We start from the raw sequence: 26,046 nt of genomic DNA, 5'->3' as shown, positions 1-26,046 counted from the left end.
GATCGTTTGATTTCAGTTGGACTTAATTTCCCAGTGATGCGCTTGGGCTAAACCGAAGTCAACACCAGTGGAGGCTGGTGGCTCCGATTTCGGTGGGGCTCTGATTCCATTCTGGGTTTCAGTCAGAACCAGCGAGAACTCTAAAGGAGCTGTCCAAGGTACTGAAGCCATTTTGGAGCCACCAGCCTCCAATGAGCAATATTTTTCTTTTCTATGTACCCAAGGGCAGGATCCTATCCATATTAGACACACACAAAAGGGGGAGGGATGATGGGGAGTTGTAGGACTTTTCCCCATCTAAACCTACATAGGGTGGCGCCTCAAATTACTTAAGGCTTCATGTAGATTCTAAAAGGAAAATTCGTTCTCCTCCAGCTTTTTTTTTTTTACCTTGGGGGAGGCGGAAAGACAATGAGGTTCTACTAAGTCAATGGTCAAGAAATCTTCTAAGTGTCCATGTATACTATTTACAGAACAACAGAAACATATTTGCGTGGAAATCAATTTCAGTTTCTGAGCGCTTGATCAGCGGAGCAGAATGAAACCCGCTGAGCTAAATAGAACCCGCACAAAATCAAAGGTCGTGTTAATGTTTCCATGAACTGCAAAGATCTCCTGCACTTTTAATAGCTGTGTAGGGAGATGATATTTCAGCACCACCATTAAAGGTGTGGGAGCCTCGTGGCTTTTTGCATCTGGCTACCCAAATCACAAGGAGAAGAAGGAGACCTTGAGCGGAATTATATTCCAGATCGCAAAGTATTTTCCCGAAAAGTCCCACTGAAGTCAATGGATCCCCGCAGCTCGAGCCTACCCGTGATTACTTGCAGCCTGACAGCCCAAGCCTATGGATGTTTACTCAGAAGTAAGTCCGACTGATCTCAGTAGGAGTCATTCCCAACTAAAGTCATTTAGGATTACAGCCTTAATTGCGTGCATGCCACTTTGGTCCGTTTGGGTATGAGGCCGGGAAAGCTGACCATGTTTAGGTCTCAGTGATGTTGATTCGTGTGTGTGAGAGAGGGGGGGGGGACTATATGCTTTTTGCTTACATTGAAATAAGTCGGATGTTAAAGCATTTCGGCCGGATCGTGTCCTTTGTATTCGGAAAGACTGGTACCCCGATCAAAAAGGCTATGTGAAAGTACATCCCAGACCTTACTTCCCAGTGCACGTGTTTAGGAGCGGCTTACAAGGCCGGAGATGTCTTAGCACAAGGGTGGGCAGAAGGTAGAGCTCCAGATGTTTTGAACTTCAACTCCCAGAAGCCCTTGCCGGGATAGGCAATGGTTAGGAATGCTGGGAGTTGAAGTCCAAAACATCTGGAGACCTCCTTTTTACTGGGTCTGTTTTGGGTTCAATCCGAACGATTCGTTCAGGTTTCACCACCTGGTTGTGGATCTGGCTGCCTTCTAGTATACTCTACTAAGCATTGTCTATCCAAGCCCTTAGGTAGAAGAGCAGCAGAGCAGCGTGTCTGCTTCCCTAAAACAACGTGCAACATCAGGCCACAAACCTATGGAACTGAGGTGTTGGGTGATACGCTGCCAATTCCATGCACGAGAAAGGATCAAAACGATAAAACTCTTAGGGCTTGTTCCATGAATGGAATGTGAATGGTTCTTATAACCAGAAAATTAAATATCAAGGTTGTAATCCTATATACACTTACTTCGGGATACAATGGAACTGACTTCCAAATAATATGCATAGTATTACATGGGAGGGCTGCGATTCTATGCATAGGAATTTGGGAGTAAGATAACCCCCCCCACACACACACACTGGATTAACGGGACTGCATCCTAGTAAAATGCATAGAATCGACTTCCAGAGGTTCAAGTTTCATCAAACGTGAATGGATGCTGAATGTTTTCATGACCTTCACCAAGGGTTGGCAACTTGTGGCCCTCCAGAGGTTGTTTGGATTGCAAAACCCATCATCTCTCACCATTGTCCAACGCTGGCGAAGTTTGATGGGAGTTGCAGTCCAAAAAGATCTGGAAGGGCATAAACTGACCACCCCTGATCAACTCTAAACTTGGTGTCCTTAACGCACACAGGGGAACTCAGTTCCATTGATTACATTGGGCTAAGGCTTTCCTGCAGCTTTGCAAGTAAACTTACTGAAGAATTACGGTCTCGATCTTTAATCATCTGTCGAAGTCAGTGGATCTCCTTAAACCTCATAATGAGATTAAAAACTTTCCCCACAGCACTGAAATGCCTGAATACACACCTACACATTCCATATTATTTCTCCCCACCCCTCAATCTGGGTCTTATTAGCTTTTGTAATTTTCTGAAATATATCCTTGCTTTTCATTTGGGTTGCCTTTTATTCTACAGCTGTTTGAATCGGAGTTTTATTTTTTCCATTTATACTTCTTAAATAAATAAATAAATAAATAAAATCAGAGAAAGACCTATTTACATAACTTAGCGAACTGGATCAGAGAATGGGTATTGGGTCGTCGTACTGAGAAAGAATCCATTCCCAGGACCACGTGTATGTGTGTATTAAGTTTGCCTGCCAAATTGTCTGGCCTTTTCCCCAGTACAAGGCGCTTTCCTTGATAAGTCAAATAAAACCATTTCGAATGAGCTTTCAACACTCGGCGAGGATTCTAGGTTTTGTGCCATTAAAAACAGAAGAAAAGGAGAGTTAAAAGGACAAAGCCATTCTTTCAACAGATTTCTAGGTTCAAACCAACCCACTGAATCGGTAATATGGCAGCTTTGCTTTCTTTTTTCTTTCTTTTTTTAAGTGTAGGTATTTTCTGGTGTTTTCCCATCAAGTACCTGCCCAATTTCTGTATGGCACACGCCAGGAATCAATAGAAGTTAACAAGTCCTCCAAACATTTCCCCCCACATCTCTTTGTTTAATCGCCTTTACAATCCAGCCGAAGGGGAGAGAATTAAAAATCTTTGAAGTCTCCTGGCTGACAAAAGGCTCAGCCAAGTAGACTTAAAACACTCCCTTCTTTTCCAAAACTGGTTTGTCGGCGAACAATCGAAGGAAGTAAAATTTATGGAGAAATTATACAGTGGATTTGTCACTTAAAATATCGTAACTGTCTCGGGGACAATCCCCCATGCTGAGGATTAATGGTCCCTCCAGACCTTTGATTCACCAGCGCCTTTTCTTTGCCCTTGACAAATTGGATTTTTAGGAATGGGAAGGTCGCCCGGGCCATTGTTGGCTGCCCCATTCAAAAAAGCCCTCGATTATGCGTTGTGCAGGGCGGGGGCGGGGGCGGGGAGGGAGGGGGGTCGGCGGAGAGAAAGAGGGCGGGGGCGCTCGGGAAAAGCTCCATGTGACCCTCTTGGATGGAGCTCGGCAGCTGCTCCAGAAGCCAAAGTCTCTCACCGCCCCAACCGGGCGCCCTGGAGCACCCGCGCCTCGCCAAGGGGAGAGCCCTCGCCTGGCGCTTGAAAAGGCGGCGCGCACCGCCGGCCGCGTCACTCTGCGGGCGGAGAGAACGCCGCTGCTCGCCCGCTCGCCCGCTCCTGTCGCTCCGCCAGCCCTGGGAGAGTTCGAGGCGCCTTCCCCAGCGCCGCGTCTTCGTTCCCCGGAGGCAGCGCAATGCAACCCAGCCGCGCTCCGGCGGCTCTCGGCGTCACGGCGGAGAGCAGCATTCCAGCCGGGCTGCGCCTGGGTCCCGTGTCCGGCACCTTCAAACTGGGCAAGTACCTGTCCGATCGCAGGGAGCCGGGACCCAAGAAAAAGGTATTGCTCCCGCACCTTGGCGGAAAGCAGGGACGGGAGGTGTGTGTGTGGGGGGGGGGGGGGGAGGGAAAAGTCTGGTCGCCCGGAGGGGCAAAGTGGCCGAGGGGGCGCTCGGATACTTGTCAGGGAATGGCGCAGCCACCACGCCGGGCTCTGCCACGCTCCCGCCGCTTCCCCTTCGGAGCAGAAAGGCAACGAGTGCCTCCGTCCTTCTGAGCTTCGGGCAGCCCAGATGGGCAGCCAAGCCGCGCTTCCGCTCTTCAGACCTCCCGGCCTTTCTGGGGAGGTTACGGACTTTGGGTGGGCTCGTTTTTCGGGGGTGGGGGATTGGAAGAGGAAGAAGAGAGATTGCGGGGTGGGGGAGAGAGAGGGCGGCGGGTCAATAGGCTAACTGGTTCCTTATCTGGTTCCCATCCCCAGTTTTACAAATGATGATCTGGATTTCAGAATAAATCTTTTCCTCTGGTTGAGGCGGGCCCCACCTTAAATTGTCAGGGGGGCGATGAATGCAGGACTGAAAGTAATTCGTTAAATTAAATTATTCATTCATTACATGAATGAATTAATACCCGATCCTTGCTGTCTGCGATCCCAGACAGCAAGGATCCCTTTTTTGGGGGATGCCCTTTTTTGGGGGGTGGGGGTCTATTTCGGAATTCGGGGTTGGTGCTGCTGTTTTTTCGTTTTGAAAGAGGGATTGGGAGGGGTGTGGGGTAGAGATAACTGTTAGATGAAAGTGAAACCAAATGTAAAAGTTCCTAAGGCCACAAGGTGAGACTTGCCTCTTCTACAGGAGAAAGCTGGATAAGGAAAGCGAAACAAAAATAAATAAACCAACCAACCGCCAAACCACAAGCGAAACAAAATCAACCTCTAAGCACAGATATTCAGAAGGGTGAATGGTGGAGCAAAAGCCAGTCTTATAGGCTTACGGATTTATTGTGGCAGCAGCTTGATTAGACTAGAAAGCATGAAAATGGTAGAGATATACACACAGAAAAGCTTGTGAATAGTGAGTCCAGAGAGCCATGAAGTGCAAGAGGTTCCCCCCCTTCAAACGCCCATGTAGAGTCCAAATGTACAGAAGATAACAACAGAGCGATCCAAAGATGATTTGGGCGAGATTTGCAATGTATCCAGCCGGCTGATGCTGCAAAATAACTCTCCTCCGCAATGATCCACATTTCTGAATCATCTGGCATCTTTAATGCTGAAATTCTTCCCCATTTTTTTAAAAAAGACGTTTTTTGTTTTTGTTTTGTTTTGCTTTAGAAAGAGAATTTCAGCACAGATGAAATGATTTTTCCAAGCAAAAATGGGTAGGAATAACCAAGCTGATTTCCCAAGTGGCTCCTATATAGGGCACTTCTTCTGGCGCAGCTTACATAGAAGTCTATAAAAGGGGCCCAAGTGGAAAAAGATTTGGGGTGGGGGGAGAAGAGGGCGTATATGCAGCCTTCCAGTCATCTCCTCGGATGAACTTAGCATAAGGCAGTGTTGTCTCCTTTCTTCCCAAGCGCGGAGGTTTGTCATAAGTTCCGCTGGGATTCTGAATGCCCTTTAATTGTTTTTAAACGCTCTGCCAGCCCCTTCAAATTTATTTCTCATCTGGCTCGGTTGCTTGCTCTCTTTAGGCTGCCTTTGTTAGCGTGACTTTTATTGCCTGGTCATTCGGCGAGGTAGCCCCTCATTTACCCGCTCTCTTTCCCTGGGTATGGCCAAGCAGATTATGAAGGATGAGACAGACTTTATAGCGAAATAAAAGTTGCTCCTGTCCTCTCCCTCCTCCTCCTGAAACGAGGCTGATTATCTTATTCATTAATTAATTGCCCTGCAGGGGCTTGGAGCCCATGCAATGTAAGTGTAGCCATTTGCAAGCCTGTTTTTTTTTTTTAATGGATATAATTTTAAAAAGTTGTCCCAGGCAAGCATTACGAGGATGCCATGATAAACACAGGCCAGTGAAAGTGAAAAGAAACGGAAGGGATTTGAACAGAGAGTTTTTCTCCACTGGCTGGATGCTTTTAAGAGGGACATATGGAGTTTGGGAATTATTGACCGCAGGGCTCCTTTATTTCAATGCGCCCGGAAAACTAAGACAGTTGCATTCCAGCCCGAGGCTGCAATCCTGCGCACACTTACTCGCAAGTAATTCCCACTGAACTAAGTGGACTTACTTTAGAGTAAAGACGGATAAAATTGGACTGCCCCTTAACGATGGTCACCATACGCAAAGCTGGATTTGATGGGAACCTGATCTTAAATTCTGGTTAAGTCCCACTGCAACGACTGCTGTTTAAATTGATTGTCCCTTTGATGCTAAAAACGATTTATGGAAGGGAGCTCTCCTGAAATCAAGGGTTCATAACTGCACGAATCTAGAATCTGAGTGAAAATCTCCAGTACTTCGACCTACCTGGATATTAAGTGGATCCGCCTGTTAAATTTCCCCAACTCAACTAATGGGGAAGCACTTTCAGCGGAATCAAAGGATAACAAAATGAATGGATAGGTTTAAGGTTGCAATTCTAGGGCAGGTCTACCTGAGAGCAAGCCCCTTTTAACGCAGTAAGAACTTCCTACCGAGTATTTCAATTCCACACTCTTAACCACAGAACCGGTAGCTTATAAAATAGGGCAGCTGTCCTCAGCCCCCTTGGAAGACTGCTTTGCCTTATTCTGATTTAGAGTGGTGAGGTGAGAGGTGCATATGGCTGCCCCTGTAAGGGTACAATCCTATCCATGCTTACCTGGGAGTAAACCCCATTGAACTCAGTGGGGCTTACTTCTGAGCAGACATGCATTTATTTATTTATTTATTTATTTATTTATTACATTTTTATACCGACCAATAGCCGAAGCTCTCTGGGCAGTTCACAAAAATTAAAACCATGATAAAACAACCAACAGTTTAAAAACACAAATACAAAATACAGTATAAAAAGCACAACCAGGATAAATGCATAGGATTGCCCTGGTAGCCTGCAACCCAGTGCACATTTGTGTACGTGTAATGAAGTCGATAGAGCTTTCTTCAAAGCAGAACATGCATGGCATGGCTCTGTCGTCTTGTAACCTATCCCCCACCCCCGTTGCTTGTACGAATCCTTTCTCAAGGAGAAGATCTGCGTAAAACAGATTCACTAGACTTTGGAAGAAAGGAGCACGCCGTCCTTCTATTGATTGATAAGGCTTTCTGTTTTCAACCCACGTTTTGTTGAAGCTGCTCGGCACAAACGAATGCCCCGGCGAAGGCAATCGCGCTGGCAGCCGGAATGACAGCCCTCGCTGTCCTGTCTTCCAGGTGCGGATGGTGAGAGGGGAACTGGTGGACGAAGCCGGAGGCTCCGCTGTGGAGTGGATAGGGTTAATCCGGGCTGCCAGACACTCCCAAGAACAGACCTTGGAAGCTCTTGCAGATCTACCGGGCGGACAGGTACCGATACACCCTCTCGGACCCCCCTGGCGTTAGCAAGGGAGGGCGCATCCTTCGCCTTTGCGCCGCTGGCGTTGCTTCGCCCTCTTGGCCGCTGACGGGATCTCTCCTTTCTCCTAGATTTTCTACCGGGCTCTGAGAGATGTCCAGCCGGGAGAGGAGCTGACCGTGTGGTATTCCAACTCCTTGGCCCAGTGGTTTGACATCCCGACCACGGCGACGCCGACGCACGACGAAAAAGGTATGTGCAGCACCTTGGCCAGCGACTCGCCCGGCCCTTCGGCTCCATTTGAGTCGAGGGGAGTTTTGCTCTTGACCGCAGGGAGGGCAGGATTCCAACCCCACCCCCACCCCCCTGCAGCCCTGTCCTAGACTTCTTTACTCCGAAGTCAGCCCCAGTGAGTTCAAGGGGATTTACACACTAGTAATTTGTTGAGGATTGCAATCTCTTGTCTGGATTTTACACAAGGCACAGGGCCAACAGCTCGATCACAGGACACGTAAGACGGCGTATTCTATATTATACGTGGAATAAACTTTGAAGTAAGTGCCGACTAAGTCAACCCTGGTTTATCCGGCGAGTAAATGTGGTTAGTGTGTGTGTGCGCGCGCGCAAGAGAGGAGTGAGAGTGAGATCAGTCAATTTAAACCTCTTCGAGTGCAATCCTATGCATATTTAGACAGAAAAAAGTCCTGCAACTCCCAGCATTCACCAGCCAGCATTTTTCTGTCTAAACATGCATAGGATTGCATCCTCCACCAATTTATCTCTCCCTCCCCCAGCATTTAACAAACGGATCCTAACGAAACACTTTACTTGGAAGTAAACCCCACTGAACGGGTGTGTGTGTGTGTGTGTGTTAGGGTAAGTGAGCTGTTGCAGGAAGATCTCAGTCAAGCTAAGTGGAAATACTTGGGGAGTGAAAGAGGGAGGGTGCAGAGAGAGGAGGGGGCTTCCTAAACGTAATTCGGCTTAACAAGATTGTGGATGGAGCTGCAATAAAGAGGCAGGAACGGACTACAGCTAGTGGCCATAAGAAAACTAGCTAAAGTAGATGCATGCATTAATACTATACCCACGTTGTTTAAATATCAACTTTCGACGGGGTTAATCTCAAGAAACACAGTTGTAACAGCGTGTAAGGGAGACTGGAGAGTTTCGACCATGGACCCTTTTCAACATATGAGCAGATTAGCTCTGCACACTTCTACTCACACACTTTTCTCACAGTAATATGGTTTTTTTTTTTTTAAAAAAAAAAACTCCCCAACTATCCCTATTTTAAGAGGCTTGTTTCAAACTCTTCCCGCCTCCCTTTTTTATTTGTTCGTTTTCTTGTGCATTTTATGATTTGCATCCATAACTACCACTTCCTTGTAATAGTGATATCCCGTTTTTCTATGACGTGAGGTTGCAACCCTTTTAATGTAGGAAAACATGTCTCTTGGCACACAGCACTGTTTAAAGTGTCGGCCACTACTAGCCCTGGTCGAAAATCTTGGGAAATTCCTGGGACAAAGTAAGCAAAGGTCACTAGATCTACTAGAGGAGAACTCAGATCTACAGATCCCCCTTCCTCCTTTATCATGGAGCAATAATTTATATTTTGAAAGGGATTTTTGGTTCCATTCACATTTTTAAAAGGAGGTGTGTTTTTAGTCTGGTAATGAACAATCACATCCTCTTGTTTACATCCTGAGATCTTTGCCAGTTACTCTTGCTTTTGGACCTATATGTGTTGGCCTGAAGAAGATTGCTTAAAGATGAGTTTGGCTCAGGCAGAGAAGTAAATGGAGCTTCCAGTCCTCTCTGATTCAATGCCCTGGGGATCTGCATGACTTTGTAACCATAACAGATAAAAATAAAAAGGCAACTGAATGTTAAAATACACATGAGTGTGAAGGGAATGAGACTCTGTCTACAATCCAATGCACATTTTCCTTGGATTAAGTCCAATTGCACAAAATGGGTCTCCCTTCAGTGAAAAACGTGTTTTAATTAAGGTTTTGTTAGTCTAGATTTTCCTGTTAGCTACCTTGAGCACCATTTAGGGAGCAGGGGTGGAAAGGCGGGAAAGAAATTAAACAAGTTAATCCATTTTTAGGATTGCATTGTAAATTAATAAAGTCACAGTGTTACGTGTTGTTAAGCATTAGATTGCCGTTTCTGATTCCAGTGGAGCTCTTTTCAAGACAGTGCAACAGCAAGAGAGTGCAAGCTTTGTAGACATGTCCCTTCCCATTGAATTGGATCATTCCAAGCTGGTTTACATTTAAAGCACTAGGATCCAAGCCAAACCAAACCGATTTAGCAGAATTGTAGATTACTGTGAATGGCGGCTTAAACCCTGCATTCAAAAAGGATAGCAGTCTTTGCAAGTCTGAGTTTGCAAAGCATTGAGTTGAAGAGTTTAGATCCTATGTACACTTCCTTGGGAGTTTGAGCCATTGAACTTATTGGCACTTCCTTCTGAGTAACCAAGATAGTCAGGAGGCTGGAGCAACACCCCTCGGGTCACAACAGTTTGGGGCTATTTAGTTTAAGAAGGGAGAGGGGAGGATAGAAGTGTATGAAATTATGCATGTTATGGATAAAGTGGAACATAGCTAAACTATGGGATTTGCTCCCATGAGATGTCCTTATGGTCCCCAACCTAAGGCCAAAACAGCCATTAACCTAAATCTGTGTCGAAGCAGGTTCCCCCCCATTTTTATTCTAGAGTGGTGCATGGCCCCTTCAGACCCTAGGGTGGGTGGGGTAGGGAGAATTAAGGTCGAGATCAGGCCCTCTGCACCTACTCTTGAGTAAAAAAAAAATCAGACCTAATTGCTAGACACAGTTTTAAATTAATGGCTGTTTTGACCCTGAGATGGCTTTAAAAAGCGATTAGACAAATTCAGGAATGATAAGGCAATCATGATGGCCACAGTGGGAGCAGAATAGTGGATTAGTTAGGTCTTTGGTCTGATCCAGCAAGGCTCTTCTTATACTCTTATGACTGAGTAAAGAATGCACAAGATTGAGTGTCATATTGAGATGGAACCAGGGCAGGCCCAGGACATTTTGCTGCCTGAGGCAGAGTGACAAAGCATGCCTCCTCTTTACACCTCACCCCCCCCCCCAAGTAAAGATGCACAATACCCAAAGTCATATGAGGCAGAAAATCCCACAAGGATTTCTTCATGTCTTTGAGTGTAAAAATAGAATAATAACAAATTAAGTAATTAACGGTTTGCTCCCCTTTCATGGCATTCAAAATCTGCCCTGAAGCAGCATCCTCACTCTGCCTAATGGTAGGGCTTTGGATCTAAGCAATTAGTCCCAGCAAAGTAAAACTTGTTATAAATTCCAGTGATGTATAAATGGAAAAAAGTAACTACTGGTCACCACTTAATTGAACATTTTAGTACACATCTGTATCTGATCTGTGCTATAAACCTGTTTACCACTTGGGAAAGGTGATACGGATTGGGGGAGCTCTCATCAAATTTGGTTGTCAGCTAATTACAGAAGGGTAATAGAAGGGTATAGAAGGGTAGAAGCCTCAACTGTATTTTGAAATAAGAAAGACAATTCTCAACAACAAACTGCCAAACAGGAATTATACAAACAGAGAAATAATAATTTCATTGTGCGAAATCAGAGACGGAGAGGGAGAGAGAGCAAGAGCGAAAGACAGAGACTTTTACGTACAAGAAAACTCTGTTTGAAAATGTTGTCAATAGGTCTAAGAGCTCATTTCATATTTAATTTTGTCACAAGTGTTCACAATGAGACTGGACACTGTAGTATTAATCTCAACTTCATCTCCCAAATGAATGGTAACTAGGGTTGGCCATATGAAAAGGAGGACAGGGCTCCTGTATCTAACAGTTGCATATAAAAGGGAATTTTAACAGGTGTTATTTGTATATATGGAGAACCTGGTGAAATTCCCCCTTCATCACAACAGTTAAGACTGCAGGGGCTATACTAGAGTGACCAGATTTAAAAGAGGGCAGGGCACCTGCAGCTTTAACTGTTGTGATGAAGAGGAACTTCCACCAGGTTTTCCATATATACAATTGACACCTGCAGAAATTCCCTTTTCAATACAACTGTTAAAGATACAGGAGCCCTGTCCTCCTTTTCATATGGTCAGCCTACAATGGTAACTTCTTCTGATCTCCTGGGGATACAACGGTTGGGGATCTCAACCTTGCCCAACCCGGTGCCCTACAGATGTGCCGAACTACAATTCCCATCACCCCCACTTGCAGCTTGATGGGGATGATGGGAGTCTGGACGCTGCCCGGTTGGGCAGGGCTGATCTATTGCAAAAGGACTTCAGGAGGCTACAGCTGGTGCATAAAAAGTTCCTTAAAGTAAATGTTGACAGCAACGCAGGAAGCCCTTTGCTTCAGAGACATTTGGTAGCAATGGCCATTATGAAGCTGCCTTAGACCAAATGTCAGAAGATTTGTCCATCTAGTCCAACATTGTCTGCACTGATTGGCAGCCAGCATATCTCCAGGGTCTCAGGCAGAAAGAGGGTTTTTTTCCATCACTTGATGTTTTTTTAACTGGAGGTGGAGAGGACTAAACCTGGAACCTTCAGTATACAAAAAAAATGTGCTTTGTCACTGACCATCAGCCATGTTGGCTGGGACTGATGGGAGCTGCAGTCCACAAGATCTGGGGTGGGGCACCATCTTGGGGAAGCCTGCACTAGGGAGTAAGTCCCATGAAACATGTAGAAGTAAACATGCATAGGATTGCAGTGCACAGTTTCTTGTATTAGACCCAATTCTAGGACATCAGCCTCCATATCTTCAGCATACTGTCTTGTTCTTTTTAAAACTATCCTTCTATATCACCTTGATATATCTTATCAGATACATTTCTAAGAAGGGAGATGTTGTCCAGGAACATCTGGAAGTTTATAGGTTTTCCACACCTGATTTGGATACCACAAACTATCAGAGTGAGGTTTCGAATTGGACTTACTTTTGAGTAGACCATAGTGGTTGCTGCTGCTGCTGCACTGCTCAAAGGCAATGCCAGCCTTCCGTAACATGGTTGGACTACAATTCCCATCATATCCATCCAGCATGGAAAACTATGCTATGCATTTCTGTGCTGATTAGGTGATGCTTTGCATGGGATAGATTTTCTTGTGGTGTCTTTTGTGGGGGGCAGGGAGGAGGTAAAGGAGTTTGGGGCTCTGTTTTCTGTTGCTACCCCACCGGAAATCAGTGGCACACCAAGAGAAGGCAAACACACTTGCATGCAATTTAGGCTTTCAATAGCAACAGAAAAACTGTCTATATACTGAGTCAGACCATTAATCCAGCCATCCCAATATAATTTCATTTCAATAGCAGTGTTTGTCCCAGTCCTGCCTCTTCTACTTGAGATATGGGGTGGGTGGGTTTGCAGCTGAAAAAAACTGATGAATGGAAAACTAGTGCTGTGACTTCTTCTATCTTCCTAAAACTCTACATATCTCAGTCACTGTTTTCATTACGGCAAGTGCAATCTCTCTCTGCATCACTAGCAGTGCAATCCTAGATAGGAGTGATCAGAGGGAAATCCCATTGAGTTCAACAGGGTTTACTTCCAGGTAAATGATACAGGATTGCAGCTAAAGGTACCAAACCATTTGGAAGGCTAATATTTCCTTCCACTTTTTTTTTGCCCTGTACTCAATCTCAGTCTTTAATCCATTATAAATAATAAATGTCCCCTCTGTTAATGGACTAGATAGACGTCACAAATTTTGCTGATTCCAAACATGCTTAATCCCAAGCATCTATTACAGATTGTTTGTGACATTTGGATAAGTTTAACAAGGGAGAGAATTTTTTTTCTAGTCGAGGATTTATTTTTCCAGGGCTGCATCCTAGTACATTTAACATTTCTTTTAAATGCTAAACACTTCATAAGAAATTCTTTAATTTTCAGACCTAGAAGGACTGAAGACAGTAGGAAAAATCCTGAACCACAATTTATTTGCACGGAAAGGATCCTGCTGGTTCAGATCCTGTCTTCAGTGATACCTAAAATACATGTGACTGTGAAATCAACAAGATTGGCTTCCATGAAGTTGCCAACTCCTCTTCCCTGATAGGGCTCCTGCAACCTTAATAACTACACGAAGTGCAAACATCCAATAGGTAGGCCTTTCCCCATCACATTCTGGAAACACATTGTCTGTATGCATCTTTTGAATTTGTGTCTGCCTTGGAACTGTTACAGGCCTAGGAGCCCCAGCCCCGCCCCGCCCCCAAAAGTTGACAACCCTACTTAAGATAGGTGTGCCAAACTGGTTTTTAGGCTCAACTTCCCAACACTTAGATCCCGTTATGTGTGTAGTCCATTATTTCAATGGCATTCAATTCAAGTCCCTTTGATTTTAATAAGGCTGGCCCCACCCTAAAGATGATTCCTGGGAAGTAAGCTTCATTTGATGTTGTTGTTGTTGTTGTTGTTGTTGTTGTTATTTTACATTTATACCCCTCCCTTTTTCTTCTTACAAGGATCCTGAAGTGGTTTACATAATCCTCCTCCTCATTTTATTCTGACAACAACCCTGGGAGGTAGGTTAGGCTGAGAGACAGTGACTGACTCAAAAACACCCAGTGAGCTTCATGTCTTAGTGAGGCCTGGAACCTGGATTTTATAATTCCCACTCCAACACTCTAACCACTATGACACACAGCCAATTACATGCAATCAATAGGAAGATGTTTACAATAAGAAAAGCACAGCACAATCCTATGCATGTCCACTCAGAAGCAAGCCCCATTGCATTCAGTGGGCTTTACTCACAGGTAGATGTCTTAAGCAGCAATTCTAAACTCAAGTATCTGGACATAAGGATTTCCATTAGGATTTACTTCTGGGTTAATATGCTCAACTGTGCAATCCTATACACGTTTCCTCAAAAGTAAGTCACCTTGAATTCAATTGTGCTTACTCTCAGGTAAACAGGAACAGGATTCCAGTTTAAGATTGTGCCATAAAGTGGAAATCCTACTCACCCTTACTTTTCAGTCAATATTAATATTTGTTTACAGTGCAATCCTATACATGTCTGCTCAGAAGTAAGCCTCATTGAGATCAATGGCTTACTCCCAGGTAAGTGTGTATAGGAGTACAGCATTAGTTACATTTATATCCTGCCTCTCATCAGTCACGGAACTCCAGGCGAATATGCCTAGACTGGTGCTGAATATTACCACAACTCGGCAACCCTTTGCATGTTTACTGAGAAGTATGTCCCACTGGATTCAATGGAGCTTCCTCCCTAATAAACGTGTTTAGCATTTATTTATTTATTTATTACATTTTTATACCACCCAATAGCCGAAGCTCTCTGGGCGGTTCACAAAATTTAAAATCATGAAGAGCATAAAAACAACCAACAATCTAAAAACACACATACAATATACAATATAAAGGAAACATTAATAAGTAGTGGTTATTGCTTTTATTGGATACACTTTGAGTGGTCTTTAAGCCACCTTGAGAGGGTTTCACCCTTAAAGGAGACCTGAAAATAATAATAATAATAATAATAATAATAATAATAATAATAATAATAATAATAATAATAAATAAATAATGTAAATCCCCCCAAAGACTCTCGTATAGAAAAACAACCATCCAACAAAACATTTTTTTAAAAAAGAAAATAAGAAATTAACCGGGCTTGGAAAGTGGGTGGCATTGCCAAGCTAGCCAATCTTCATTTAATCAAAGCGTTTGACTCGCTCCATTAGGTTGCAGATTGAGTAAATGGGGCTCTTAGCAGCAGAATGGAGTCGCGGGGGGGGGGCGGGGGGGAGGAGGCGGAGAGGACGAAGCCAGAAAGAGCCTGGACTTCGGGATCGTTGTTGTTTGCAAACAGACAGAATCGAAAAGAGCAGCCTCGGCGGGATCTCCAGCGAGCGAAAGCTTCTCAGTTCAACAGTTAGGCTGATTAGTCCGTGAAAGTTTTCTAGCGGCTGCCTATTCAGCCTTTGCAACCGGCTTACCTGCCTCTTCCAGAGCAAGGCAATGGGATTACTGAAGCTGCTGAAAACCGGGCTGCGAGTGAACAATCGCTAAGGAGCTGGAGAGCGCGGAGGCAACGCTCCTTCCTTTCTTCCCCCTTTTCACACTCCTCCCCCTTAACCCCCCCCCCCAATGTAGACCTCCGCATGTTCTCTCCCCAAAGGCCTCAAGGCAAACTAATAAGCCAATAAAGGGCTATTCGTGAAAGAAGCCACAGAACAGGAGGAAAAGGAACAGGGAACCATTTTGAGTCTGTGCATGTATTAATCAGCTAAGCGATAGACTCAGCGTTGTATCCGATGTCAGTCCTTCTTAGAGTAGACCCTTGACATGAATAGAATAAATTAAAATAAGTGGATTCAACCCTCAGCCTTTCCCAATCTAGGCCCCTCAGACGACAATCCCTATTGTCCCCAGCCAGCACGGACAGTGGGCAAGAATGATGGGCGATGTAGTCCAACAAGATCTGGTGACCCAAGGTTGGGAAAGGCTGCCCTGGAGTGGTCCAAAGAAGGAGTTCCAAAGTAGGAGTAGGACGGAAAGACCTTTATTTTTCCATGAATGAATGAATTCACACCGGTTGATTCCTGAACTCAACGTGGTTGTAAAAGGCCGTTTGGTTTGCTATTTCCACCAAAAGGAAGGATATCTGCCTAATCTATGCTTCCCGGGCACCCTTCCCTGCATGCTAGATTAATTTTAACTGCTGGACCAGTTATCTATCTATCTATCTATCTATCTATCTATCCATCTAGACTTTCTTATATACCTGAAATCTCTATTTTTCAACCTCTAGACCCTTCTAGACATTTAGAATAGGTTTCACAAACACTACCCGTCCCGGGATTCTGGGCGGGATATAAATAGAATAATTACAATAAATCTTTTATAATCTATCCCAGAAAGGCACGTCACAATCCATCTTTCGACTTCCTATAAGCCATGTTAATATTCATATTTTCCATATCCGACTTTTAATTTATTGAATGCAGCTAGGGCTTTTCAGCCATTTGTCATCTGCATTCGGGGATGTGACATGTATTTACTACATTAATTTACAGCCCACCTTTCAGGACAGAAATCCTCCCAAGGCGTCTTAAAACTCCTTTAGGACAGGTTTTATAGTCTGAAACGCTTATGCCTACAGGTTAATTTAAACCTCGCTGGTTAACTCTCTGGATAGTATCCAATGTTAGTCCTACATAGAGTAGACCCATTGAAATGAATGGGAGTGAAGTTTGTTGTAACTAACTTAACTCCCATTCATTTCAATGGGTCTACTCTACATAGAACGAATCTTTTAATTTATGAGGGCGCTCTCTCGCTTTCCTGTAATGGCCCCACTTTTGTTTTCTGCCTTTCCACGAAGGTCAGTCCAAAGCACAGAAAAGATGGAGCGCGTGTAACATAGCAGCAGCACGAACGAAGTAGCAACCCCATAAAGAGCCATTTCGGTTTGTTCCGCCTTAGGGAATGTTAAACGTTTAAGGCTGGCGGGGCGCACAGAAGGCATTGTCTTGTGAATGGACCTAATACGTATGGCCCATCCATATAGGCTATTGTCTCGCCTGGTAACGAGGAGCTCATGATCATTAGATTGGCCTTTGTTTCGATGAGTCAAGTCCCTGACATACGCTACCTATTCTGCAAACGTCAACAGATGGGCTGCCGGACACAGGCGTTAAAGCAACAGCTGCTCCAGTTTGCCTCCTCCTGTAGTCCAGAGGCTACACAGTCCTAGGGCGCGCGGCTCTCTCTAGCTCCACCGCTTTTACTCATCAGCATTAAAAGGAAAAGAACTCGGCAGAGGAAGACACCAGTGGTTTACGATTCACATACAACATCTGCATCCTGTTCCTAGTCTCAAATAATTCCTACTTCGGATCCGTATTCATAGTGACATGCTTAGATTCCCCTCAGACAGTTACACATAATGAGAGGATCCACCCGGATACTCCTTAACTGCTTCGATTGTACAAATGGGCATCTATTTAATAAAAGGATGGTCTCGATAAGGCAAATACTCACCTTAGGTGTATTCTAAGACTGCAGCCCTTAATATATTTACTAGGAAGCAAGTCCCTTTGAATTTAGCGGGACCAAAATCCATGGTCTAAAATTATCTAGCGGAACTACTGGGTGATAATACAATGTCCTCACACTGGTAAGCTAGTTAACACCTGTAGTGGGATCATATTAAAACCACTACTGCATATTCTAACGTGCCTTGAGAGATCAGAAAGAGATGGGTCATCAGAGGTGAGTGATTGAAGCATGTGGATCCACATGATGTAGTGAAATCCTATCCATGTCTTCTTAGAAGTAAGTCCCATTTGGGAGTTTTTGAGGCTTACTTTCAGAAAAGTGTACATAGGATTGCAGTTTAAATGTTCTTGTGTTTTCCTTAGCGTAGGGATGGAGAATGTGTAGCTCTCTAACGCTGGTGGACTGAAAGCAACCCTTGTCTGTATTGTCGAAGATGAGGGATGATGGGATTGGCAAAGTAACAGAATTTAGAACGTAATCACAACCCAGTTGAGGCATTTAAATGGGAACGATCTGGTATTATTCCCACTATTTATTGTTTGTTTGTTCATTTATTTATTTGATTTATAGCCCACCTTTTTTCTTCCAAGGAACCCAAGGTGGCATACATAATCCTCCTCCTCTCCATTTTATCCTCACAACAACAAGGTTGGGCTGAGAGTCCGTGACTGGCCCAAAGTCACCCAGTGGGTTTCCATGGCCGAGTGGGGACTAGAACTCAGATCTCCCAACTCCCAGTCCAACTCCCACCTTAGCCACTACACCACAATAGCTTCTCTGATGCTCAACTGACTTAAACCCATGTAAGTTGACTTGGCTGGCCCTGTGAGTCAGAATGCGATCTTCAAATCATTCACCATGGAAAGGTCTCACCAGAGCCAATGCACTGCTTCTGTTGGAGGTGGACCTGAGACCATGATAGAGTAGATGTTAGCTCTGGCCTGATTGTGTGATCTCTGATAATAGAGGGTTGGATTGGAATGATGACCTTCTTGACTGTAATCACATTTGTTGGTATGACCTAGTGTTAGGCTTTGTTTCAAAACTCTGTTCAGCTATAGATTTAGCTGGGCAGCTGGGTGGAGGCACAGTTTCTCAGCTTCATGGGGTTGTTTTGAAGATAAACAAGATACAGTGTAATGGATTAATAAGAACATTAAATAGTTACATCCTAAAGTTGGTGCCTTCTGGATGTTTTATTTATTTATTTATTTATTTTATTACATTTTTATACCGCCCAATAGCTGAAGCTCTCTGGGTGGTTCACAAAAGTTTGGACTACAGTTCCCAGTGTTCCCGAACATTGGTCATGCTGGCTGGGGTTGACAGGAATTGGTCCAAAACATCTGGATGGCACCAGGTTGGGGAAGGCTGGGTTACAATATACCCCTTGTTTATGTCATTCTCCAACCTTATTACATTTATATACTGCCCCATAGCCAAAGCTCTCTGGGCAGTTTACAAAAATTAAAACAATAAACATTAAAAGCAGATATACAAAATTTAAAACTACCAAAAGTATAAAAAACAATATCCATTTAAAACAACTATTCTCGGGTCAGTTAAAAACTCAGCATATGCTGTTAAATACCTGGGAGAAAAGTCTTGACCTGGTGCCGAAAAGAGTTGGTGCCAGGTGAGCCTTGTTGAGGAAATAATTCCACAATTGGAGGGCCACCACTGAAAAGGCCCTCTATCTTGTTGCCATCCTCTGAGCTTCCCTTGGAGTAGGGACTCAGAGGAGGACCTTAGATGTTGAGTGCAGTGTATGGGTAGATTCATGTCAGGAGAGGCATTCCATCAGGTACTGTGGTCCTAAGACATGTAAGGCTTTATAGGTTAAAACCAAGACCTTGAATTGGGCTCAGAAACGTATAGGCAGCCAGTGCAAGTAGGCCAATGCAACCTTATCATCATTAGTATTGTCTGTACCAGGGGTGGGCAACTTGTGGTCCTCTAGATATTTTTGGACTATAGCTCCCATGATCCTGGACCACCAACTATGCTGGCTGGGGCTTATGGAGCTCTGAGTTCAACAGCACTTGGAAAGTCCATTCAATGAAATCTACACTTGAGACAGGAGTCTCATTCCCACGTCATCTGACTAGCTTGCTCTTCTGCTCACCTGACCTAGAGAAAAAACAGCATCTATATAGGCAGATCCCACTCAGCAATAGATGCACGAATCCCACCTGAGTGTTTTGGGTTTCAGGAACTGATGTGGGTTACAGTTCTTGAAACACCCCTCAAGAATAACACAATGTGGTATCATAAAATACGTATTTATTCCTCAAACAGTATTAAAGAATACAAAGCTTTGCAATAAAGAAACAAGCAACACACAGTACAACATACAATGGAATTAGGATGATTAGAAGCATAATAGAAATAGTGGCTAGCACATTTCTTTGTAAAATTAAAGTTCTATTCCTCCTAACCACCAAAACAGTCATTAAGATTTTATAGTTAGCTATCTGGCAAGCAACACACTGACTAGTAGCAGCTCTCTAAGGTTTCAGACAGGAGTCTTTCCTAGCCCTACTTGTAGATACCAAATATTGAATCTGTGATCTTTGGTGTGCAAAGTATGGCTCTTCCTTGATGAAATATCTTTACCAATAATTGTCTAAGTGACTTGGCCAAGGACACCCAGGTAGGTGGTTTTAGAATGGTAGTCACTTATGGCGAACCACAACTACTCCAGAAGCTATTCCTCTTGTACTGAATGCCAGTTTAGGGTTAGGCAAAGACAACCTCACTACACCCACATTCCTATGCTTTAGCGAATGTGAGCAAACTAACCAGTCAGGACAGATTACTATCTTCTGAGCGACAGCAGCCACCGTGCAGGCTTTGTTGGCTGAAGTGCACTTGTATGTACCCATCAGAACTGTTAGAGATGGTTGGTCTGTAATGGTGATGTCTATAATCTGGGTTATTCTGTGTACGTATTTGCCAGCAGTGAGGTGATTAGCTGATACATGCCTGAATTGACTTGATATTGTTACTCTGATCCCTTTCTGTTCTGAGAGAGTATATGGATGCATAATGAAATAAACAACAAAGATTAACTTGAAAAGACCATTAATTACAAAGGATTTCTCCTGCTCTACACATCTGTATGGGTGAAATGAGTATTCTCCATATTGGCAGTTGACAGTACAGAACTAGGCGTTGGACCACACTCCCACACATAGATTTAACAAAGCCAAAATTCTTCTAACTTGTTTGCAAAAATCAGTTTTATATGCTCCAATTCCCTATTCGTGCAACATTCCCAATTATGAAAACGTTGTATTTCATCTAAAGGAGGTAAAGTAACGAATGACCTCGGATTTAAATTTTCTTAAAGTATTTCTCACTTTCAGACTTTAATCTCAAACCTTTTTTAAATGACATATTCGAGTTTCAAAAACCCAGGCACGTTTCAAAGCCTGGCGAAATTTCATTGCCAAGCGGTCGAATGAGACGGATAGTCATGTTTTCGTGTTGTTGTTATTTTAACGCTCCCCTGGTTTGTGTTTCTTGCCTAGGTGAGGAGCGCTACATATGCTGGTATTGCTGGCGAACCTTCAAGTACCCCAACAGCCTCAAGGCCCACGTGCACTTCCACTGCGTGTTGAACAACGGCCGAGGCTTCCTGGGTCCGCCGGAGCACGCCAGGCCGGCGGAACTGTTCAGCCTGGCCCTGAAGCCCGCAGCCGCGCCGGCGCCCTTGCGGCCCACCTGCCCTGGCGGGGCCCGGGAGAGCATCAAGCGGGAATCCTTGGGCTCGCCGCCGTTGGCCAAAGCGGGCGGAGGCGGGCGCAAGGCGGCCAAAGAGGAGCAGGAGCGAGCCTTAGACATGAGCATCAGCGCGGCGCGGGGCCCGGGGCAGTTCTTGGGCCTGCTGGGCAGCGCCTCCGGCGGGAGCAACGGCTTGTCTTTGTACCCCGGGGTGAGGTCGGCCTTCAAGCCCGCCGGCTTAGCGAAAGCCAGCCAAGCTGACTCGGCTGCTTTCCGGGAAGAGGGCAAAGGCAGCGGCTTCAGCAAGCTTTTGGGAAACCTCAAGACCAGCCGTTCCGGCAGCGAAGGGGCGCTGGGCGTGGGCGGCGGCCCCCATAGCCACAGCTCCCCGCAGCAGCAGCAGCAGCACCACCACCACGCCGCTCCGCCTCACCACCCGCACCACCACGCCAAATGCCACGTGGCTTCCGCACCGCCTCCTTCAGCCGCGGCGGCGGCGGCGGCAGCAGCGGCGGCGGCGGGCCTGGCTTACTCTGGGGGCGTGAGAGGCTTCCCGCTCCTTTCGCACTTCGAGGAGACCTCCGCCTTCAAGCACGTGGAGCGGGGCCTCCACGCCAGCCTCTCGCCTCCCGCCGGCCGCTATCCTCCGCTCGCCAGCGGGGCTGCCGGACTCCACCTGGAGCGCTTCGCCGCCCTGCCGCCCTTCGAAGGGCTCAAGCCCTACTCCGCCTCCTCAGGGGAATGTAACCTGCCGCCTTTCATGCCTTTCACCGTCTACAATGGCGAGCTGCTCTACAGCGCCCCCTACTACCCGCTCAAGCTCCACTTCGGCAACCTCCTCAAGTACCCGGAGTCGGTGTCGTACTTCAATGGGGCCGCCGCCGCAGCAGCTGCTGCCGCGGCGGCGGCGGCGGCGGCGGCAGGGCTCAACCCGGCCGAGCTGGGCTCCTTGGCCAGCATCGACCGCGAGATCGCCATGCACACGCAGCAGCTGTCGGAGATCGCGGCGGCCGAGAAGAGCCGCAGCCGCCTGGAGAGCTTGCAGCCGGCGCCACCGGGCCCGGCCAGCGGCAAGCCCAAGACCGGCCACCTGTGCCTCTACTGCGGCAAGCTGTACTCGCGCAAGTACGGCCTGAAGATCCACATGCGGACTCACACCGGCTACAAGCCGCTCAAGTGCAAGGTCTGCCTGCGGCCCTTCGGCGACCCCAGCAACCTCAACAAGCACATCCGCCTCCACGCCGAGGGCAACACCCCGTACCGCTGCGAGTTCTGCGGCAAAGTGCTGGTCAGGCGCAGGGACCTGGAGAGGCACGTCAAGTCCCGGCACCCGGGCCAGAGCTTGCCCAAAGGCGGCGGCGGCGGCGGCGGCAGCGGCGCGGAGGACAGGAGCAGTGCCGTGGCCGCTGCCGACGCCGCCGGCTACGCGCGCCGGGAACTCCAGGAGCCAAAGACGGACAACGAGAGCGACGTCGACGTCTGCTTCACGGACGATCAAAGCGACCAGGACACGGGCAGCAGCAGCGGCGGCGGCGGCAGAGCCGAAGAGCAGCAATAATAATCGGCAACAGCGAAGCTTGGGTGGGACGGTGGCTGGCGGGGCGGGGGGATAGCGCTGCTGCCAAGCCTGTTTCCTCCCCAGGCACGCCGAGCTCTGTCGATTCATCATCGCTCTTTGGCAAACCGCCCCCCGCCCCGACAGTGTTTAACCGGTGGAGGCTGGTGGCTTTTATTTCAGTGGGGCTGTGCATACGCTCTGGCTTTTGGTCAGAACTCTAAAGGAGCTATCCAAGGTGCTGAACCCATTTGGGGAATGAGACTCAGCACTATGGATAGCTCCTTTAGAGTTCTGACATTCTAACTGAAAGCCAGGGCGCATTCACAGCCCCACTGAAATAGGGGCCACCAGCCTCCACTGTGTTTAACATATTCCTCATAATAGTAAATCGACTTTACTGAAAGTGAGCAAAGGGGAAGTTCTGCTTATCACAACACTGGCTCCATCCAGACTCGTTTTAAGGCATCCCGTATAACATTTCAAATTTTTAGGTGCTCCCCACCCCTCCCCACCGCTATACACACTTACCTGGGATTGACTGCATGTTTATTCGCAAGTAAGCTCCACTGTTTTCAATGGATCTTACTACCATTTCAATTTTAGCATAAAAGTCCCATTGAACACAGTGTACACATGGACAGGATTGGCCTCCGTATATATCCCTTCTGGTGTCTATGGTAGAGGAGTGCATTCATTTATGACACTCAATAATCATACGGATGATACGGGCAAACTATTAGGGATTATAAAGGAACTTGTCTTCCTATGGAGGAAGTTGCCTAATAATTTAATGTGATCTTTGTTTACTCAGAAGTAAGCCCTGCTGTTTTCAATGGACTTACTTCCAGATAGGCCTGCTTAGGGCTATTGCCTCAGAAAATAGCCATGGCAACTGAGAGCTGCCACCTCAGTTCTAACCAGAGGACAGGAAAGAAATGGGCAATACAGTCATTGGATTAAAGCAAATACTTGAACTTAACTTGACAACAATGATTTCATTGCAAGTTATTTTCACAGCAAGTTATTTTAAGGGTGTTTGGACCACTTCTAAGCACATTTATACTTGATCCTAAACCTTAGAAAAGAAAAGAAAAGAATTGACACAGTTCCAATGGGTTGTATCTAATGTCTGTTTAACTTAAGTCCCATTCATTTCAATGGGTCTATTCTAAGTAGGACTACCACTGGATACAACATCTGATTAAGATGCTGGACTAACTTGCAAAGGCGTCATAGCTCAGTGGCAGAGCACCTGCTTTGCATGCAGAAGGTCCCAGTTTCAACCCCAGTATTTCCAGGTAAGGCTAGGAAAGAATCCAGCCTGGAGCTCTGGAGAGCTGCTGCCAGTCAGTACTGGGCTAGATTGATCAATGGTCTGACTCAGTATCCAACAGCTTGCTGTGTTCCAAAATAACTTGGATTGAAATGAGTGGGCTTCTAAATAAAAGGTCTTGAGGATGGGGTGAAATTTAACGAGTTCAGGATGAAAATGTCTTCAATCCAAGTGCTCCATGGGTTTAAGTACAGTGTGGTCCAGAGAGAAGGTACAGTTCCTTGTGGAGAAATGCATTCTTGATTCCATTTCCTTCGGAGGAAACTGCCTTTTTGCCAGGTGGTGACGAGGAGACAAGAGTGGGGGAAGAACATCCCCTGTTGTGGTGGTTTTAAACTATTTTGTCTCACTTGTTCTAGCCAGCTCCAAGGTCTGGATAGAACACTATGTATATCTCAGTGAAATCTGCACTTCTTGTATGCCTGAGTAGATAATCAGGTCTAAACATAAAAAGTATCACTAGCCACAGTTTTCTCCTGATCTTAAATTCATTTATAGCCTTTTTACTTAATTGTGCTTACTTAGAAGGAAGTCCTATTGAGTTCTACCAGGTTTATTTCAGAATTTGATTTAAACGGAACTGGCTTTCAATTAAGGTGGTAACCTTATCAACAGTTGTTTGGATAAATCTCATTGAAATCAGTGGGGCTTACTTTTGAGTAAAGGCACTCAGGATCACAAACTATGAAGGGAGTGTAGGATCCTGATGGAATAAGAGATACCCCATTTGCAACTTATTTATAACAGAATAATATTTGATTTAACATTTGTAAAATAAATATTGAAGCATGAATCATAAAAGCACGCTCTATATCATTTTCAAGATACTTTTTTGGGTATCGTAGACTACATATGTGATGTATGTTTGTTTTATAATGAATGATGTACAGTGGATAAAGTATTTTGGTCTTGGTTGCAGTTTGTCATGATTTTTTTTTTTTTTTAAAAATAAAGTTACTGACAAACCTACTGTTTGTCTAATTCACTGAAAAGGACTTTCAACCAGATTTTTTTTACTTTGTGAAAATACCATTTGGTAACATCAAAAGAAGCACCACTGGAGAAATACCATTGGACAGAAGCATTTGATTCAAACTGATTAGCATGCTTGACTGGCTGTTTCAAATCTAGTTTAACTGAACATAATTGGACACAATGGGTTTTTAGACTTGGAGTGTAAATCCTGTTAAGCCAAAAGGATTTACTTACTTTACACTTCTGGTTTTCACATTTATCTGGACAGAAGATTAGGCCCCGAAGAGATTACACTGATGAAATCTCATGGATATCATTGGGATTTAGAAGTTTAAATGCTGCTAAAGATCATTATCTCTTTATCTTTCTTTGTTAGTATCAGGGATTTGACTTATTCCCAGCTACTTATACCCGACAAGTCCAATTGATTCTAAGGGGTTTATGTGGTTATAAAACTCTTGCCCCTTCCCCAAGGTACGCACATACTCTTGTGCATCCTGATTTTGCTTTACACATGTTTGCTCAAGTTTGAAAAAAAGCACCCGCTTTGGAAATTATATTCAACATTTAACAGATTTGGGCTGGAATCTTATAGACACTTTCCTGGAAGTAAGCTCCATTATACACAATGGGAGGTATTTCTTAGCCACACAGAGGATTGCACTGCCTTGATACTATATTTTTTGTGTGGTCTAGAGTCCCCTCCATTAGCTGCATGTGATGAAGAGGAAACTGGACTCTGAGTAGACATATATAGAATTGCACTGCAAATCTGTTAGGTCTTTATGGAGCCACAAACTTGTAATGGGTTTGGATAAAATGGAATATCATGGATGGCTATTCCCCCTGGAAAAAGAAGATATGAATGGGAGAAGGAGAATAAGAAATTCGAAGCTTCCTAGCCAGCAAAGTTAAACAACAAAACAACAAAATACTTTTCTTTTTTGGTGATGGTGGGGATTTCTTTTGCGTTTTCTGGACAGAGTATTTGTAAAATAGGTTGATTTTAAGTGGGGCTGTATTTACATGTAAATGTGTTCGGGACTGGAATGTAGATGGAATAAGTTGAAATTAATGAGACCGTCTTGAGAGCAGCCCTTCAGGCAAGGCTGAAGGCACAGACCAGAATTACTTTTGATAAGCTCTGCGACTGTCAATGAAACAGAGAAGCGTTCTCGTCCTAGTGAAGTTCAGCCGCCTTT

At 45.2% G+C, this 26,046-nt stretch overlaps 1 protein-coding gene across 1 annotated transcript; it reads left to right on the top strand.

Moving 5' to 3' along the window:
* The first annotated feature begins 3,588 nt into the window (after positions 1–3,588).
* Positions 3,589–22,536, top strand: PRDM13 (PR/SET domain 13). Its single transcript, XM_063125461.1, has 5 exons — positions 3,589–3,732; positions 7,037–7,168; positions 7,289–7,409; positions 20,786–22,392; positions 22,426–22,536. Exons 1-5 carry the CDS (start codon positions 3,589–3,591, stop codon positions 22,534–22,536), a joined length of 2,115 nt encoding a protein of 704 aa, XP_062981531.1.
* Positions 22,537–26,046: the final 3,510 nt, after the last annotated feature.

The sequence above is a fragment of the Elgaria multicarinata genome, chromosome 4 (assembly GCF_023053635.1).
Source record: "Elgaria multicarinata webbii isolate HBS135686 ecotype San Diego chromosome 4, rElgMul1.1.pri, whole genome shotgun sequence".
In the NCBI taxonomy this organism is placed as follows: Eukaryota; Metazoa; Chordata; class Lepidosauria; order Squamata; family Anguidae; genus Elgaria; species Elgaria multicarinata.
The sequence above is the reverse complement of the archived record's forward strand: the minus strand, read 5'-3'. Positions and strand labels throughout refer to the sequence as shown.

Bases quoted from the DNA above. Each gene is read 5' to 3' on its own strand.
- PRDM13 (XM_063125461.1), top strand. From the start codon at position 3,589: ATGCAACCCAGCCGCGCTCCGGCGGCTCTCGGCGTCACGGCGGAGAGC. The intron at 7,169-7,288 runs GTACCGATACAC...CCTTTCTCCTAG, and splicing joins CAGATCTACCGGGCGGACAG to ATTTTCTACCGGGCTCTGAG. The intron at 7,410-20,785 runs GTATGTGCAGCA...TTTCTTGCCTAG, and splicing joins GCCGACGCACGACGAAAAAG to GTGAGGAGCGCTACATATGC.